Source organism: Leucoraja erinacea, chromosome 15, assembly GCF_028641065.1.
Source record: "Leucoraja erinacea ecotype New England chromosome 15, Leri_hhj_1, whole genome shotgun sequence".
NCBI classification, from domain to species: Eukaryota; Metazoa; Chordata; class Chondrichthyes; order Rajiformes; family Rajidae; genus Leucoraja; species Leucoraja erinaceus.
In genome coordinates this window covers 21,361,021-21,380,549 of record NC_073391.1, presented here as the reverse complement: position 1 = coordinate 21,380,549, position 19,529 = coordinate 21,361,021, and the positions used below count along the sequence as shown (strand labels likewise).

The 19,529-nt window shown below is 38.3% G+C and overlaps 1 protein-coding gene across 28 annotated transcripts in view; it reads right to left on the bottom strand.

The window, feature by feature from the left end:
- Nucleotides 1-8,154: 8,154 nt before the first annotated feature.
- The window catches only part of tcf7l2 (transcription factor 7 like 2), a 168,807-nt gene continuing 157,432 nt past the window's right edge, over nucleotides 8,155-19,529 (bottom strand). For 9 of the 28 annotated variants that reach the window (XM_055646851.1, XM_055646854.1, XM_055646858.1 and 6 more), the window contains 6 exons: nucleotides 19,285-19,447; nucleotides 18,482-18,589; nucleotides 18,111-18,159; nucleotides 17,264-17,336; nucleotides 16,175-16,228; nucleotides 8,155-10,131 (listed from right to left, as the gene is read on the bottom strand). In XM_055646851.1, coding sequence (XP_055502826.1) covers nucleotides 9,702-10,131; nucleotides 16,175-16,228; nucleotides 17,264-17,336; nucleotides 18,111-18,159; nucleotides 18,482-18,589; nucleotides 19,285-19,447 — 877 coding nt within the window. In that variant the 3' untranslated portion in view covers nucleotides 8,155-9,701. Of the gene's footprint in view, nucleotides 10,154-15,860; nucleotides 15,886-16,170; nucleotides 16,229-16,913; nucleotides 16,987-17,263; nucleotides 17,337-18,110; nucleotides 18,160-18,481; nucleotides 18,590-19,284; nucleotides 19,448-19,529 lie in introns of those variants that run through there. The other 19 variants (XM_055646877.1, XM_055646872.1, XM_055646876.1 and 16 more) reach the window with 14 other exon arrangements.

Below are 19,529 nucleotides of genomic sequence, written 5' to 3'. Positions count from 1 at the left end.
TTGAAAATGTCAGCAAACACAAAGCAACCTTAAAAGCACATGGAATAGATTCTGTCTGGAGAAAGTTGATCAAAACTATATTCAGATGAATACCAAGTTGCCTAACTAAATGCCAAGTTCTGTGCAGAACAAATGGCGCAAAATTGAGGCTCATCAATCTTCCTTGAACTCAAGAGGAAAAAAAAGGATATTTTTGGATGTTACTGGGATTTGTACCTGTAAATTAAGAATTAAATTCATAACTGAAGGACCAAGCCAGATTCTGGCTAAGCTTTCTTTATAAATCCATCACAGACAGTATTTCAATTCTTCTCCTCAATCAACTGTCTCCAGTCAAGTACAGGCAGGTACTCCAGGGTAAGTTGCTTACAATGCTATGCTCAGTAAAAAACCTTGTCATTCTGCAGGATCCCCATTCCCCATTGTATACAGAACTAGCAGGATTTCATCAAATTATTGGCAAGCATGTAATTTAACAAGTTTCCTAATTTAAGTCAATCAGGCCATGTAAATTAGGGTTAATTACGAGAAGTCTTTAATATTTTAAAAACATTGTAGTTAGTATTTCCCCCATAGGTTTATGGAGAGTGTGGAATAATCTTGTTTTAGACAGTAATAAGGATCAGAGCACTTTATCGGATTCCATCGTTATATTTAGTGCTATCGTCATTTATTAAGATGCAGACTAAATGTTTTGCAGCTTTACTGTGCAGAAGTGGGCAATGCAATTAAAGAAAAGCTAGCACAATATTGAACAGAAAGCTCCACACAAAATCTGCCACCCCTTTTGAAGATGTGGCAACAATATTTGCAACTGTGGTCTCATGGCCTTGAGCCAATATCTCAAAAATCCAATTGACCGTTTGAAATGAGTGATAAATGAAATCTGTAGATGATGATTCAGACCTGAAAATAACAGGCTGCTTAATTGGTCATAAGTGAGAGGAGCAGAATTAGTCCATTCGGCCCATCAAGTCTACTCCGCCATACAATCATGGCTATCTTTCCCTCCAAACCCCATTCCCCTGCCTTCTCCCCATAACTCCCGACACCCTATACTAAACACGAATCTATCTATCTCTGCCTTAAAAATATCCATTGACTTGGCCTCCACAGCCTTCTGTGGCAAAGAATTCCCTCTGACTAAAGAAATTCAGTCTCATCTCCTTCCTAAAGGAACGTCCTTTAATTGTGAGGCTATGACCTCTCGTCCTAGACTCTCCCATTAGTGGAAACATTCTCTCCACATCCACTCTATCCAAGCCTTACACTATTCGGTGGACTATTCACTAGCCCACACCATATTAGCTAGGAAAATTGATGCTGGTTATAAATCACTTAGGGATAAGTTCGCAAGTTATGGGTAGAATTAGACCATTTGGCCCATCAAGTCATGGCTGATCTCTACCACCTAATCCCATTTTCCTGCCTTCTCCCCATAACCCTTGACACCCGTACTGATCAAGAATTTATCTATCTCTGCATTAAAAATATCCACTGACTTGGCCTCCACAGTCCTCTGTGGCAATGAGTTCCACAGATTAACCACCCTCTGACTAAAGAAGTTCCTCCTAACCCCCTTTCTAAAAGAGCGCCCTTTATGTTTCTGCTATGACATCCGGTCCTAGACTCTCCCACCAGTGAAAACATCCTTCCCACATCCACTCTATCTATGCCTTTCATTATTCTGTAAGTTTCAATGAGGTCTACCCTCAACCTTTTAAACTCCAGCAAGTCGAGGCCCAGTGCTGTCAAATGCTCATCATATGCTAACCCACTCATTCCTGGAATCATTCTTGTAAACCTCCTCTGGACTCTCTCCAGAGCCAACACATCCTTCCTCAGATATGGGGCCCAAAGAACACCTACTGTTACCTCAGCATCCACTTATGTTCCCATAAAAACATTTTTAGAAAAATGTTATTGTTACCCAGCATCAAATGTTATTGGTCCAAATACAACTTGAATTGAAATGACGACACCTACTTTATAGGCACACAATTTCAGATGGCAATACGAGGTGCATTTACACAGCAATATCTCTGTTCAAATTTCTGTAACTATAAAAAGCAGAACTAATCAGATTTCAAAACAAAATGGAGTGGCATTTCACTCTTTAAAAAATTAGCCTGCATTGACACTGCAGCCATGACAATGGTATGAAACAAATATTATTCTAGACTACGCATCATGTAAAGTAACTGGCTTCGTTAATGACTTGGCCAGAATCTGTAATAGATTGATGCTTGGATTCCAATCCAACCAGATCCATCCAATTGTAGAGGTTCTATGTGAGGGAAAAAACTTGTCTACTCCAAATTTATTTCCGTATTGAACAATTTTCCAAATTGAGCCACAATTTTTTTCTATTTTACGCATTTTACAAAATTCAAAGCAGAGAATGAATCATATACATCAGATCTGGATAATAGCTAAAATATCATTAACATTTTGAAATCTTCACCCGATCAGCTAATTGAGGTGATTGAGGATAATGCAGATATTTAAAAGGGTAGCAGCAGAGTGTTGAGGACACTACTTGCTGGAGATGGGCAAGTCCATATAAAGCATTTGAAAGCAGGGGGTAGAAATATATAATTGTGAAGCTGCTTAATCAGGGGTCAATGTAGTTGGTGAACTTGAGAACCTGGTCTTAGTGGTGTGGTAAATGTGCAATCGACACCTCCTTTTGGTTCAAAATCAACTCAATTTAGAAACAATTTGGTGCAATTTCAGCCATGGTTTGTGAGATAAAAGGAACTAATGAAATTTGCAGCTACCCTGGGAACAAATTTCATTTGGGTCCTGCTAGATAACATAGACCTGCCAAGTACTTATGCTTGGGGAACCTACTTGGTGATAGAGCACCAGATTAGGCCTTTTGTAATAACATTATTCTTTCACGTGAATGAAGAACTCCTTTGCAATTTACATTTTTTCAATGAATTGATTGCTTACATTTTTCATTTTTATAAGTGTGACTTAGAAGTTATTTTTCATAGTTTTTGAATGTTTTTATATGCCAGGAACATTCGGATGCTTTCAAAATCAGAAAGCTTTGATGACTGTCTATACGGAGGGTGTGAATGTGCCAGTTGTCACATTTTCTTTCAGGCATTTCAGAAGACGGACATTTCTTTGACTACCCAGAAGAAGAAAATCTAGGTCATCATTCAATTCCAATGCTTAAAGGAATCATTAGTGTTGCCACTTGTCAGATAAAGCAGTAAAGGAAAACCCACTTGTCTGTTCATGTAGTTTGTGGATGTTAAAGGTTCCACAGTACTGTTTGAACAAGAGTATATCTGGTGCAATGGATCAACATTTCTCACCCTCACTTAAAAACTGTACTGGGCCATTCATCTCATTGATGCTTGCAAATCTGACTGCATGCAATATGGCTCCTCCATTTACTTAACAAACAGTGACCGCAGTTCCATGCAAGTACCAAGATGTGAATGAAATAAAGGCATTTTTTAAAAATGTTTGAATATTCGCAATAAAATGTTCCACTCCCGAAATGCAGTTCTGTTATTACGCAAGAAATCCTTCAGAACATCATTCAGAAATGCAATATTCTGAGACATTCCCAAGAGGTAGTTAATATTTTGGTGCTCCCCATGTCTGTTTTGGCAAAAACAAAATAAATGTACAAACTAAAGGAAAAAGACTGCCTAAAGCGGGTAGTTGAAATAAATGAATATCCTAATCATTCTTCAGCTTTATGCAAAAATAACCCCGTGTGAGATCAGTTGAACTTTCAAGCTAAAAAGCCTGCAAGAGGATTTACATCTACTTCATATTTACTCATTTACAATTGATGTCAACCAGATGGGAAATTGCCCTCAACCAGCCAGGTGCTAGTTAACCAGACCCATTGACCTTCCAACCAAAGAAACTCAACAGCTTGTAAATAATTGGAATTGATTTATTTCTCCTTTCTTAATGGTCTCTCACAAGTCATTTCAATCACACCACTATATTCTCGTCTGAGCCACGAGTTGGGATTAATTACCTCCTGATATCCTGCTCTTAAAAATTGTAAATGAAGTTAATTCTAAGAGAGAATTTAAAAATCCTGCTCTTCATTTTTTTTTTTTTAAAGCATGTTATTGCAAGAATATATTTGTTCCATTAATTAGAGCTATAAAGCTGGAGAGTAATGAACTCCAGTGCACAATATTGACCAAGGCTCATAAATTTAACTTGTGATGTCAACAGGTTCATACAAATACTAATAATCTGGTGAATCCTTTGCATTTTTAAATAGATAAGTACAAGTATTGTCTACTGAATTGGATATTTCTGAAGATAAATTGCACTACTGAGTTCTCACTGTATTAAAATCACCGGGAACATGTTGGTCAAAATATTTTGTGATGGTGATATAGTATTGTAATTGGTAATGTGAATAAAGAGCTAAACTTTAAATGAAATTATGATGTTACATATATCCAAACTTGATCCTTTTTTAGTGTGTTCATACAGGATGCTGACAATATGTAGAAACTGTGCATTTTACTCAGGTGAATTATGACAAGTATATGAAGGTCCAAGCTTTGAAAAGAACCTTTAATTAGGACTAGGCTCAATGAAAATTTTAAGCAAACAATTCATTGAATTGACGTAAATTGCCTAGCGGGCACAGGAGTTCTTCATTCAAGTGAAAGAATAATTGTATTAGGACTAGACTCAGTTGTATACTTCGATTGTAAAATGCACACAGATCACAAAACTGAGTTTTGCAACAAAAAAAAACTGCCATATAATGCCAGTTCTGTTTTTTACTGGCAGAAAATTGTCTAATTTAGAGCCTGATTTTTCCCATGCACGAATAAAAAGATTCAGTCAGCACAGATACATTACAGAGTTAGTTTGAATTTCTCAGGCAGCACAGCTGACAGCAAGCAACCAAATTAGAGTGCTTTAAAATAAAATTCATTTCTTATCTACAAGCTAATGATTCATGTTTGAATAATGTTTCCCAGACACCTTCCTCTCTCTCTCTCCACCCTTGGGGTTTTTGCCCAAACCTCCAGTGCTTATAGTATTGGTACTCTGCTCTTCAGCAGTGGGTGTTATACCCTGGTCTCATCCCATTACACAAATGCATCATGCCGTATGGGATTAGACAGGAAAAAGTGAACAAAGTGCAGGGCCAGCCCGCAATCACATTGACCACATCGGGACTCTTCTTTACGCCACACAAGTTTCTGTGTTCTTATAGAGGTATGCGGCCTTTTAAGCCATTAAGTGCGGCCTTTTGAATGAATCCAAATTTTGTAGAACAAATCTTTTTATTATTATTATGTTTTTGTTCATCTTTTATGGTTTTTATTTTAATCTTAAAATGAACGCATTTAAAATACCAAAGAGTAAAAGAAGAATCAACGAAATAATCCTCCCCGACTGACGGCCACAATTAAAACATTAGTAAGTCATGAGGGCTATTTTAACAAAATAATGTACATTTTGAAGTATATCTAATTGAAGTTTCTTGGATGCAGCCTTATTAGATTACAGCTAACTTAATGCGGCCATCCTCCATGAAAAGGTCCCCACCCCTGCGCTGGAGTGTACAAGGAATGTAGTAACCTTCAGTGGGAGAAAAGATTGTGTGAACCTTTTAAAAGATTAAATAAAATTAACAACAGGTAAATAGGACATCTCCAACTATCACTGTAACACAGGTTCAATTACCGCTGATTTACAATGCTGCACTCGAGAAATAGCAACTGTTCTTTTTTCTTTAAATAGGCTATAATATATCAGCAACACATAATGCTGCTCCTGAATTGTTCAGTGCTTCCACAAAACTACTCGTGTTATAAATCAAACAAATTTTCTCCGAATTGAAGACAGATTTGTGAAAACCTAGAAAGTAACACTCCCACGTTTTTTTTTGTTGGCACCAACTTGAAATGTATTTACGCCCCCACTACCTCCTTTTTCTGCAATCATTTTCAACAGGAATCCAGAATCCAATGAGAATAATTCACCTATCACATTTAGTTTGGAACTGCCAAAGTGCTTCTCTCAGTCGGAGATGAGAGTATTTACTCACCTATCGATGCACTGAACACACTACTTTTCAAAAGCAATCTTAAGTCTGACGCAGGCAGGTCACTAATGGAAGCTTGGCAAAAAATTGATCAAACATCTTTGAGGTGACAATTCAGTGTTGAAAAAAATTCAGAAGTTTTAGCACATCTTTTTCTCAACAGGCAACCAGACCTGCTGACAAGAAGTCACTTGTCAAGTTTCCTGATTATGCAATCAGGCAGTTTTCTTTTGGTAAGTTAGTGTTTACAAAAGTAGAAATATAAAGGATGTATTTCCAAAATTCAATGATCCAGAGAGTAATGAGCATCATGCTCATCAACCTGTCTGGATAACTGATGGGAAATCTTGAATTACCAGAAGCATCGCGGTATCACTGTTATGCCAGGAGTAGTGTGAGAGAAAGCTGCAGCAGAGTTTGGTTTAATGATAAGCAACTGCACGGATGTAACAATACAAACAGTTAAGTTAAATTGATTTGGAACATCACAAAAAATAAAATGCAGATGTTGGAAATCTGAAAAAAAAAACAAAATGCCTAAAACACTCAGCAGTTCAGGCAGCATGTGCGAAAAGATCCCTGGATGCTGCCTTACCTGCTGAGCGTTTCCAGCATTTTCTGTTTAAAAAAAAAATATTACTGACAACTCTGTTAACTTGTTTCAAGCTTCAAAACACTGTTCTACAAAGCACGTGCAGAGGAACCAAAAGGGGCTACAAAATTGTAAAGGGGTCGGTGTACTGAACAAGAGTATGTGGTAATTTAACAATTAAAACAGGAATGTCCTATTGTTTACCAAACCTTGACTGCAAGTTCAATCGTGGTATGATTGTGCAATGCTTCAGCTTATCAATCTATTTCTGAACTAGCAATAAGTAAGACTTGGAACTATTTACCACTTTTTTTTTAAAGCCAAGTCCTTTATTTGAAGTAAAGATAATTTGATTACGAAATATCATTTCTGGTAATCAACTTGCAGCAATAGCAGTAGAAAAATAGGGTCTACATATACACATCAGGGACAACAGAGTCTGGTATTCACTTATGTACAAAAAGCTCCCTTATCTATTTTTCAACAGTATTATAAATCCCAAAGATGGATACTTCTGTGATTTCCTACTTAGAGGTCCCAACCATTGAACAAGTGTTACATGCAACATTATGCCCAGGGAATTCAGTATTGAGAATTATTTAACAATCATGTCATTCTGCCTACCAAACACACATTTTAAAGTGTATCAATGTGGTACATTCTGCATATCAGAGGCAGCTGAGATTTGAATAACTATAGGGTAAAATAAGTACCATACACAAAGAGTGGGTAAAACAGAGGATCTATAGTGTTCAGTAACATTGATGCCATGACACTAGCTATGGAGCCAAACAAATTGCAGTAAAGAACTCTCGGTTTGAACTAACTTTTAAAGCCTTTTGTAAAGAACAAATGAAAAATGGGATATGCATTTGTGAAACATGAATGAAGCTTTCAAATTTTTTTAAGTTTAAACCCAGGGAGTTTTGACATTATTAGCCTGAGATAATTATACTCCACTTACAGGAAATTAGTTTTTCAGACAGAGATATAGTTCAAACAATACTTAACAAGTGCACGATTAAAAGCTCAATCAACAAAGCGTCATAGTTTAGCACCATGTATGTTAATTGTTGATAATGCATTGGAATGCTTCAGCAAAAGAGAAAGGACCCTTGAGGCATCACTGACAATAAGTTTGGATCTCAGCATATACCCGTGCACATGGAAACGGCAACATTTGCTGTCAGTTTCAGAGTCAAGATAACAAATCCTGCCATTTTTCCCATCTTTATCATCAAAAATCCCAAACCAGTATGTGTATCTGAAGAGGCCACCTTTTAAATAAATCAAATCCATACGACGCATGCTTCTTGCAATATCTCCACACCCACAAGACTTCAACAGCAACATGTGGGTCTCTCTGCAGTGCATCCTGCCACACATTATCTGAACTTGGCAGAGGCAAAATGTGACATTCAAAGTCTTGTCGGCGCCCTTCAGGCTGATGATCCACTTTCTTCACAAGGCTTTGACGGAGTGCACACGAACACCACAAGAGTTCTCTGCACATACTAAGTTGCTTTTATTAATCCAGAACTGCATGCTACAGATACTGTACAGCATGAACATTGATTCATTACAAAAATGGTTTCCGAACAATAAAAATGGAAAGAAAATAAAAAGGAGCAAAAAACAGAACAGGAACATCACAGCTGTTAGGAAACATTGAGAGTATTCACAAAAGGTCATCAGCTTCTTAGTAAAATGGAAAAAAAGACAGCTATACAACTGTTTCATTTCTACTACAATGGCACCAAATGAATGAACTTTTTCATCAGTTGTATACAGCCTTTGCAACATCAACATGCCTATTTTAAAATTTACTAAATACCTACTGATAGTAGTGTACATAAAAAGTGGCAGTTTCAGTTCAGAGTAATTTCCCCAACGTACAGAAAATTTGGCCCATGGGTTTCATTAATTCTCACCCTTCAATGCTTTGCTTTATAGGATTTTTTGGATGATTTGCCAATAGCTACCAAACACATTGCGTTATAGCTTAAACTAGTCAGCAACATTAAAACTACATACATACCTATGTTACCTCACAGCTAAAAAGGACCAAAATACAGCAAAAATGGGGGAGGGAAGATGTATCGATCTTTAAAAGTTTGGCACAGAATACATACATAGGATATAGGTTAAGCAATTCCAGGTTTGAGGCTACTGTCCACTATGGGGCTCTATACGAGTGATCAGGTGTTTTTATCTTATAGTATTTTTTTAAAAATCCCCCCTCCCCCAATTGCCTTCAAGTTTTCTTTTGTACAATGGCTTTTTCTCAGCAATTTTGTGCACTTTTTTTTTTAATAACGCCACTACCTTATCCATTTGGTGACAGTCATGTATCACAACAGAGGAAAAAAATGTTAAATCCTTGGTAACAAATGAATCTTTTCATATATAAGATGCTTACACTAAGCAAAAAAAAAACTTTATACATTGAAGAAATGAAAAATATTTAAAAGAGACAACATACATGATACAACAAGCATCTCTAAAGCAATAAATACTACTGGTCCTATAGCGTTGTCATTTTTTTCTTGCACGCCCCCCTCCCCCCATCCAAAAAACAACGCCATGGAACAATGCATATTAACACAGTTTTCCCCATTATTTCTGTACATTTAAACAATAACACGCAACATCACAAAAGTTGTTCCACACAATTAACAGGTGGCACTGCATTCATTGTGCCTTTAAGGATAAAATGGACGTAAAATGATTGGTTCGCAAGCTCTTATTTAATACAAATAATACAGCGTAGCCAACTCCTTCCCACAAGGGCTTCTTTGATTCTGATAGTAGACTCTTACTCGTGAAGAATCCACCCAGTAAGAACCACATAACAGTGATGAACACGACAGGTTTTGAAAATGGTTGACAAGAGGTTGGCAGGATCTCTCAAGGCTTATCCTACATATTCAAAGAGGACCTTGAAATAACAATGGGTCAAATATTGACCAATGCACTCCATAACATCTACTAACATGTAGCCATATGGCACAAATGAAATAAAAAGAACACTAGCAACTATGCTAAAAGCTATTCTAAAGACTTGGTTACAAGTGAAAGTGGCTGGGACTGTGTCTCTTGCAAAGCACCGTGGGAATGAACAATTGACATGGATGAAGTCGAAGGTCGAATCTGCGATGAAGACGAGAATGTGGACTGGTGCAAGTTTCGGTGCTCTAATGCCCCATTCTGGCAACTAACAGCGGAAACTGTGCTGGACTTGAGCGCCGAGTTTGTCGACAAGGCAGAGGAAGATGGTGAGGAAAGGTGGGCCAAAGGATCAGGTTTCATTGTAAGTGACAGAGGTTGCATTTGTTCAGTCTGTGGATCAGAGTCTGCGGTAGAAGGGCTTAACATGGAAGGAGAAGGGGGAGGAGAATCTAATATGCTTCCATCTGAAGAGGGTGGGCTGGCGCAGCTGCCTTCACCTTGTATGTAGCGAATGCACTTTTTTTTTCTCCTAGAAACAGGGAAAGATTTATCTGTAAATAAAGGGCAAAAAGACTAATGGAGTTGGTTATTTGAACAAAGAAAAAAATCTTATTCAGGCAACAAACGTTGTATCCATGACATTTAAAACTTTAATAACTAATTCAATCCCCAATTAAGGCAGCAAATTTACAGGGATTTAAAATTTGCTTCAATATAAAAAAGATAAAGCTTCACAATGTGTGAAACTAAATTACAACATTTTACATTTATCTGTTCAGAACCACACCAAATTGAGAAAGTAAGGAGAAAAATACTAAAGGACAGAATGAAAGGAGGAAAAGGAATAAGAAATCATGAAGAATTCAAAAGGGAGAGGAAAAAAAACAAGAATAACTGGTTCTATGGCCTGCAGGCTGTGGCTGATTCTTTAAATGGTCTGCAATGGAAAACAAAAGTCAATGAATGTTTGGTTGATTCAATTCATTAATAGTTTTCCTGGTATGCGTCACTTTCACTCCAGCTATCTGTGAGGGGAAAGAAGGATTTTTTATATAGTGCGTCAGGATCCGTTACCATTTTGGCTATGGATTCATTATTACCAGAGTACATTTTGGTTTATTTTACAGACAAGTAATAGGTCAACCATCAAGTAAAATTTGCAAACAACTGCATGTAGTATTGATCGGTAGAGGCCCCCAGTCAATTCTTACCACCAATAGAGGAAGATGAATGTTAGTATTCAGTTTGAATCATCTTTTTGTATTTTAATTTATAGAAGGGGGAGGGGTTGCGTAATTTATCTTGCTAAATTTGCTCTTACAATCAGCACCATTGTTCCCACACCATATTGGAACTCCACACCCATTAAAAGCCAGTATACACATGTAGGGCCAGGGTGGTAAGATACAGTGAGCCAGTTTAAGCCACAGAAGCCTGCTAGGTCAAATCTGTGGTACCACATGGACCACATGCATGCAGTTAAACTTGAGGTTTGCCAAAACTAAAAGGGCAGTAGAACAGATAGAAACATGCAAGTGAAGCAGTACATCATGCCACATTAGAACAAAAGTTACAGCTGGAAGGATCAACTTAGTGGGCTCAAAACAGAGAAAGAAATGCAACTAGGTAATTGCCAAATGAATAGGAGCTTCAGACCAACCCCACCCAACATTATTGCCAGTCACTGACAAGCATAGTATAATTAGTCTTCCCTTAGCTCAACCACTGCCCTGCTGAAGATCGAAGGTTCCCTGGGTTGGAATTATCATGGTGTATTTAAACAAATTTGTAGTTTATTATTTCCTGACACTCAAGTTAATAAACTGCAGCTCCCTAAAAACAATGTATGTGACACAAGGTACTGCGGATGCCGGTTTACAAAAAAAGACACAAAGTGCTGGAGTAAATCGGTAGGTCACGCAGTATCTCTGGAGAACGGGGATAGGCGTTGTTTTGGATCAGGACTGGTTTTCTGGCTGGAAGTCCTCAGACAGACTTTTGACAGTCTGAAGAAGGGTCCTCCCATCTGAAGAAGGGTCAGCTATCCATTCTCCACTGAAGCTGCCTAAAGCACTTTGTGTAAATGTATTACAAATACACACCCCAAGACACAGCGCAAAGACAAAGGTCTGTGCCTGGAATCTGCATCATTTCGCCTGGAATCTGCCTGAATCTGAATCATCAGCACATTGCAGAAAGTTGACCAATTTCAGAAACTTGACAAAAATGTCAAGGGAATACCTATTGCACTATGATGGTCAAATCAAAAACAAACAAATATTTCCTCAATAGCCAACTGTGAAACAGAGCAAGAATAAAGTTAGAAAACTTCAGAAACTGTTAGTCATGCAGGGTTAATATTAAGCCAAGTGTCAAAAATCCTCCACAATTTCAGACCGATATGTCAACCCTACCAGTTTATTTCTTAGCAGCAAATTCCCAATGCTCTGATAATTAACTTAGCACTACGGATCCCTCTCAATTTCCTGTGGTAGAAATTATTTTTTTTTTTTAAATACATAACTGGGGATATTCCTTATTTTCTGGGGTAATGGTTCTTTGTCAGCCAAAGGTTGACTTACCAGTCCAAATCATCCTTCTGGATTTGGAAGACTACATTCTGGTAGAAGTTTTGCTCATCTTCATCATTGCCTAGTGCAAGTCTCCTAATAACAGCATGCAAGCATTATGAGGAATTGATTGAAGAAATGTGAAACCATAGCAAAATTATTTGGGGTCAGACTGCACTGGCAACAGCCAGTGGCTCAGAATGGAACTGTCAACAGTTAGATATCCCCAGGCAAACCCCTCCTGGACTGATGTGGGTTTCTAAATGTGACAGAAACCACAAGTGTGCCGGTTGGAGATCCCTAGTGTTTTACCTCTCCAATCCAACACCGGTCAAACCTGGTGTAGGATCAGAATCCCCATCCACATGAATGGGAATTCCAAATCTGGAGATTAACAGAAAAACAATAACATTTATTTAAAACTTTATTTTAAAGTGTTTTTATTTTTTATTTTTTTCATTGGTTTAATAATTTAGCTATTCAATGCAAAATCGATGGGTTTTTACAATATTTCTAAATAAGATTGTTTTCACTCATTTTGACAAAAGCAGCCCTGTTAAAACAGTCAGGGCTGTCAAAGAACAACTAAGGTTGGAGCCTCAGCTTCTACAACCAAGGCCGACAAGAAGTAATTCAGGCCACCTGGTACTCCACTTGCTTTCCACAAAGTTATTTCTTGGCAGATTAAAATGATTTTAATCCTAAAGTCCACCTATAAAAACTGTCCTCTGTTTAGCAACATTTCCCAAAAGGTTGGTCTGGCAATCAGTTGCAGGTCTTGTGTCTTGGCTTGCAGAAGCTAATATGTTGCTGGCATTCTGATTGCTCCATCTCGCCAAGTGAGGAGTTACTAATCGATCTCATGAATTCATAGCAGGGTGGAACCATTATCTAATTACATCGTCTTTTAAACTTGATTTATTTTCCCCATAAAACTGCTTATTAGTTTCAGCTTAATTATCAGGTGTGACAGCCAACTAGCAACTATTGGCTGTGATATTTTGAAAAAGGGCAGAAGTGAATTGAAATGTTTCTGCATCTCCCTAAAACAAATGTCAAAACTAAAAACAAACTACTTCTGGTCAAGTAAACTCTTGTCTTTCCCAAGTTTTGACCCAGAGAGCGACATGCACCATCAAGAGCCTAAAGTAAATTACTGGAGGGGCTGGAAATCTGAAATGAAAACAGAAAATGCTGGAAATTTTCCACGTATCATGGGGATTTGTGGAGAGAAAAATGCAACTTAAGGTTTCAGGCACCACTCTGATGAAGAGTATTGACCTGGTATTTATCTGGTTCTCTCTCCAAAGATGCTGGCTGCAGAAAAGATTCATAAGAATGTTGGCGGGACTGGAGGGCTTGAGTTACAAGGAGAGACTGGATCAGTTAGGCCTGTTTTCCCTGGAGTAAACAGGGCTGAATTGAACTTAAAGGTGTATAAATGTGTGAGGGTATAGATAGGGTAAATGGCCATTCTATTTCCCAGGGTAAGGGAGTCTAAAACAAGAGGGCACAGATTTAAGATGAGAGGGAAAGATCAAAAGGGAATCCAGTGGGCGTTTTTGCCCATTGTGTTGTGTACATGGAACAAGCTTCCAGACAACACAAGAAACTGCAGATGCTGGAATCTTGATGAAAACACAGAGTTTCTGGAGAAGCTCATTCTGGAATGGTTGTGACAACGGTTTGGGTTGGGTCCTCCAGCACTTTGTGTTTTGCCCAAGCTGCCAGAGGAAGTGGCAATGATAAGAAGACATTTGAACAGGGACATAGATTGGAAAGGTATGGAGACACACGGGCCAAATGTAGTTCAGGTACGCACAGACAAGTTGGGCCAAAAGGCCTCTTTCTGTGCTATATAATTCCAAGACACGGAGCAAATTCAAAACCTTGCTTTCATGAGATTTGAAATTTCAATCTTTAGTATGTTGTAATTAAGTTGGCCATAACCTCATTGAAACTTACAGAATAATGAAAGGTACAGATAAGAGTGGTTGTGGAAAGGACGTTTCCACTGGTGGGAGAGTCCAGGACCAGAGGTCATAGCCTCCAAATTAAAGGGCGCTCTTTTAGGAAAAAGGTGAGGAGGAACTTCTTTAGTCAGAGGGTAGTTAATCTGTGAAACTCATTACCACATAGGGCTGTGGAAGCCAAGTCAGTGGATATTTTTAAGGCGGAGATTAACAAATTCTTGATTAGAACAGGTGTCAAGGGTTATGGGTGGGAAAGGCAGGAAAATGGGATTAGGAGGCAGAGATCAGCCATAATTGAAGGCCGCAGTAGATTCAATGGGCCAAATGGCCTAATTCTACTCCTATAACTTGTGAATAACCAAACAAGTAGTTTATAGGGGGGGGGATGTGCCATATCATCACAAATTTAAGGAGGACCCAAATAAGAAGCACGTACAGGAATATCGATTAACTGTTGTGGAAGGGGTGGATGAGGACACTGGTGGGATGGTATAGACCTTGGCTGCATTGGTCCCACATGGTGTGCGGACCCATCAGTACTCAGTGCTTGGATTCACAGAAAAAGAAAGGCAATTTGGATGCAGCACCAAAAAAACGACGCCTCTCTGGGAACCATAACCAGTAAGAATGACAACACTTTTATGAAAGAAAAGGAAAAACACATTTTTGCTTTTAAAAAAAAGTCAATTTAGCTGACCTAAACAAATTGGAGTACTCATCCCTATTATACTGAAAGCAAGGGACTGCATGGGAGATTTGTGACAAAATGGCGTCAGGAAACCCAAAGTGTATTTGAAATCATTATTTCATAGTTATGTATTCAACACTATTCCTATAGGCTGGCATACCATTGTACACATTCAAACTAATTTCTGGAAAAAAATGTCCTTCGTCAGCAATAACCCTTGGTCAAACTGCATACTGGAAATGAGAAGGTGACACCTCTAATGTGAAGCATATAGCAATGTTTAAAACAAAAGAGAAATGCACTTAGATCACTTGAAGAACCCCCATTCAGTTTGCTTGAATTCTGATTTATTACTTTTTTACCATTTACATTACCAATTTGAGTAGACCATCAGAGTGACAAACATTTGGTAATTAATTTGCCAAAGAACTAACCAGTACAAAAACTCAGGAGTTCACTACAGCTAAAATTATGAAATTTATTTAAAGAATTGACGAGTCTATTACTGCTAATGTCTAATGTACAGACCCCCCCCAGTATCAATTGGCATTTGCCTGGAAGTATTCTCTGATATTCATCCATCACTTGGCAATTGTCATGCTGCATCTTGCATAATATTTGCTTTTAAATTGAGCACCATTTACTAGAAATGACACATTCAAACGAACAGACAAACAAATCAATTTACTAATCATGGAATTTAGTCAGAAGCACAATTATACTTAAATATTCATTATGCTTTAAGATCATGATTATAGAATGATGGTAGCTACGCTTTACATGCCAACAAAGACAAGAGTTAAAAAGAGACACACACATACACACACAGGTGCACAGTCTCTCCAAACCTCATTGCATCTGCAGACTTTATCCATGTATATTCAATTATTGAAAACTAAATGGGGTGAGAGAGACTGTAACACATTCTGAAGTAGGGGAAATGAAGTATGAGGAGGAGGAAAACAGATCAAGCACCATGTGTACGTGAAAAACAAAAGGTTTTAACTTTGAAGAAACAAATACCTACCATGACAACATTCCCACTTCAAAGACTGCATGTGTCAGGACAAAGAAATAAGATTTAACCAAATGCGGTCAACAGGAAAGGTGTATATAAACAGGACAAAACATTAATTCCCTCTACCCAGTCAAGTCCTAAGAATTAGAGAATTGGCAACAGGAAAAGTTCGAGAAAATTCTAGAGTATGCAGATTAGCGTGGTGGATAAGCCTTTGACCATTTGATGCCTGAGTTTGTTTAGTTAAACCAAATTGCAAGAAAACTAAGAGAAAAAAAATTAATTGTTACTTAAAAAGATATTCCAACAGATTTTGCACTCGCCTGAAAATGAAAGTTTCCTCTGAACGAGCTTGTAGCTGGTATGACGCCCAATTACTAAAAATAAATTGGCGATTAATACACAAAAATGTAAAGACATAGTTACTGGAGTGTACAAACACCTTTCTGCTTCTTGGAAACTTCTGCTGTACAAAGCTGCGATAATTACTCAGGTGAGGCAACTACTGTATCTCATTAAGGCAACTTTAAAAAATAAATATATTGAATGGTAGCTCTGCATGATGAAATTCTCCATTTATTTACTAGAATGGACTCATGCACAAATAAGCAGTGCACCATGTGCACTTAGAACTGCAATGTCTCCATATTCACCCAAAAGTGGGGGTGAATTTTGTACATTCTAGATATACATATATAACGGAACTTCTATGCACCATGGGGAGAAGGGTTAGTAGCCCCAGCAAGTTCAAGTCTCCTCATGTCCTAGGTTTTCACTGCACCAATCTCCGACACAAGGTCACAGGCCCATCGCAACCACCGTTTGGGGAGGGCCAGAAAGGGGAGGGGTGGAAGAATGAAGGTGAATAGTGCTTGCAAGGAGACAGACCAATGCTGCTAATAAAAGGCCACAAGTAAAATAAAAAGAAAGGGAAATAAAAAGGAAAAAACAAATCTGCAAAAAGCTATAGAATATTAGCACATTAGAGCACAGAGTCACATGAAGGCACTACAAATCCAATAAAGGGCATATTTAATTCCGGAAGGCCTAATGGGAGTATACCTGCAAGGTTTGCACCATAAATTCTGTTGGTCTAGCCCGAACAATGCCCGACACTTCTTTGGAGTATTTGCATCTGTTAGCATGAAGTAAACAAAAACAGCAAATGGAGGATACTGCTCACTGGATGTGACATCTCAGCCAGAGCTAGTGGTTTAGCTGGCCAAGTTGGCATTCTCCCCTCATCACTTGTCGAAAAGAAAATCCAAAATTCACACTGCCTAGCACCAACAGGCGCAAGGGTTGGTATCAGCATCCAATCCTAACACTGAAACAGTGAGAGCAAGGAGGGGAAAGTGCCAATTTAAACCTGCTGAAACCAACCATAGCAAACCTGGGAAAACGATACACACCTGCACGGGCCGCACCAGTTATTCTGTTGATCAAGGCCAAAGCGCGCTCGGCATTTCTTAGGAGCGCTCAGATCTGAACAAAATGGAAGAAAGCGAGCAGAGGAGACAGAAAAGGAAGAAGGAGAGACAAGAAAACAAAAAGGAATAAATCAATTTATCTGTTACCAGTGATCAGTAATGCCCTCTAATTTCAAAAAAAAAGTATTAAAAAAAAAATCACAGCTGTATTTTTTTGCACCCATTTTAAAAGCACCAATATTGTGTGATAGTACAAATTTGTATTATTTTATAGTTGATTTTAATTAGAATTCACAAAAAAAGGAAAGTAAGTGGGTTGAATAAGGAACCTGCAGGTTAGCACCAGTGGAGAATGTTAGGCTTGAATCAGGCTAAAAGGTTAAAGTGATTTGCAAAAGAAGCTGAATAGCAGAGTCAATTTTACATGCATGCCATCCGAGGGCAAATGTAAAGTAGGATAATGGGATTAGTCCAGCAGGCAAGGCTAATTACACAAGGATGCATCAGAAAACAGGTACAGCCCAAATTAATATCAATACAATAAGTACAAACTACAATAAGCTTTGAAACACTTCAAGTTACGATAGCTAATGCAATTTTTTTAAAGTGTTCTATAAAATCAAGCATTAAAATGTCTAAGATGCATGCACATTACTTTATCGGTCTGAGAAAGGCAAACCAGCCATAAAATAAAAAAATGTACACATACCATCATAATTAACAATGTTATAAAATGTTAGCAGCAGCTAGGGCTTCATGTGATTAAATGTCGCTACTCTGATATGTGAAGGGTGCCTTCTATTATGGAAGATAATTGCTGCCTACTTACCATTGGTCTCCCCTGCCTGCTTTTCCCTTTTCCTCTTCTTCCTCTTGCCCTATTAGGGAGAGCAAGCAAATGGGAACGGGAGGAAACACAAGCTCAGTTTGTACATTAGGCTCACAAAACCATGCCAACCAGACTCAAAACACTACAAAAGAATAAAAACGCTCAGTTCGATCAGCATTGAGAAACAGAAACAATATGAAGGACAGCTCTGTGGCATGCACAAGGTCCTCAAGTCGGCAGGATGCCGTCAGCTTCACTCCAGTCATTATTTGTAACATTAAACTGACATGTATGAAGTTTATGCCACTGGGCCTGTGAAAAAAGGAACGGGGAAGGAGAGAGCAGTGAATGTGGTGGGGAATGGAACTTACATAGTTATCTCGTGCTGACCAGCCTGGGTAAAGTTGCATGTGAAGCTGCCGTTCCTTTCTGGCTAACTCATAGTACTTTGCTTGTTCTTCTCTGGACAAAGCGTGCCACTGAGAACAAACAGGGGACCAGGCATGGAGGGTGGTGGGGTGAGGGAGAAACAGAACACATTCATCACATTAACTACTTGTATGAATTGATCCTTGAGAAAGATTATGCATTTGTAAAACCTCAGGGTTGCATTCCACAATATAACAGAAAGCATCAAGGTTAATCTTACTACATCTATATGTATTAATTAATATGTAGTAATTAAGATCATGAACTGGGATTCACCAGTAAAAATAAACCACAGCAAATCATATACTCTTTACTTATGTATGTGGCAAACATTTAACTGAAAATTTCCCTAGTTCGAATGTAAGGGAAAAAAACATACTCTTGTTCTGAAGCAATTCAGAGAAATGGAAAGTGAATTTTAATTTTTTCATACAAGGAAGAGTTATTCAATAAAAAAAAGTGATGGCTAACGTGCAGGCCTTCGGAGCTGACCCAATACCGACACCGTCTTAATCATGCTACTCCACTCTATTTAAAATGCAGGCATTCCACAGCTCATTGTTAACATACTAAATTAACACTGCATATTGGATTTTTCAATATTAGAGTATTTGCTTTCAACCTTTGCAGACATGTGATATAAACATTGTGAAGCTCAGTGTGAAACTCTAAGCTGATTGCCCTGATCAGTCAGATGCTCTCTCTCCAGCACTCTTGTATAGTCTCATTGGTTTAAGATGCTCACCCTTCGGCCAAGGATCTGATTGATTGCCGCACTCTCTTTCAGCGTGCATTCCGCTACCACTTTTGCTCTCATTTCCTTCATGTACAACATGAATGCATTCAGAGGCTTCTTTATGTGAGGCTTTTTCTTTTCCTCTTCTTTTTTGGCATCCTGATGATGTTTTCTGAGGGAACATGTGCAATTACCAACTACATCAGTGAGACGGCCGTGGTCCTGTCTCTTCCAAAAAACGTACTTTTAAAATT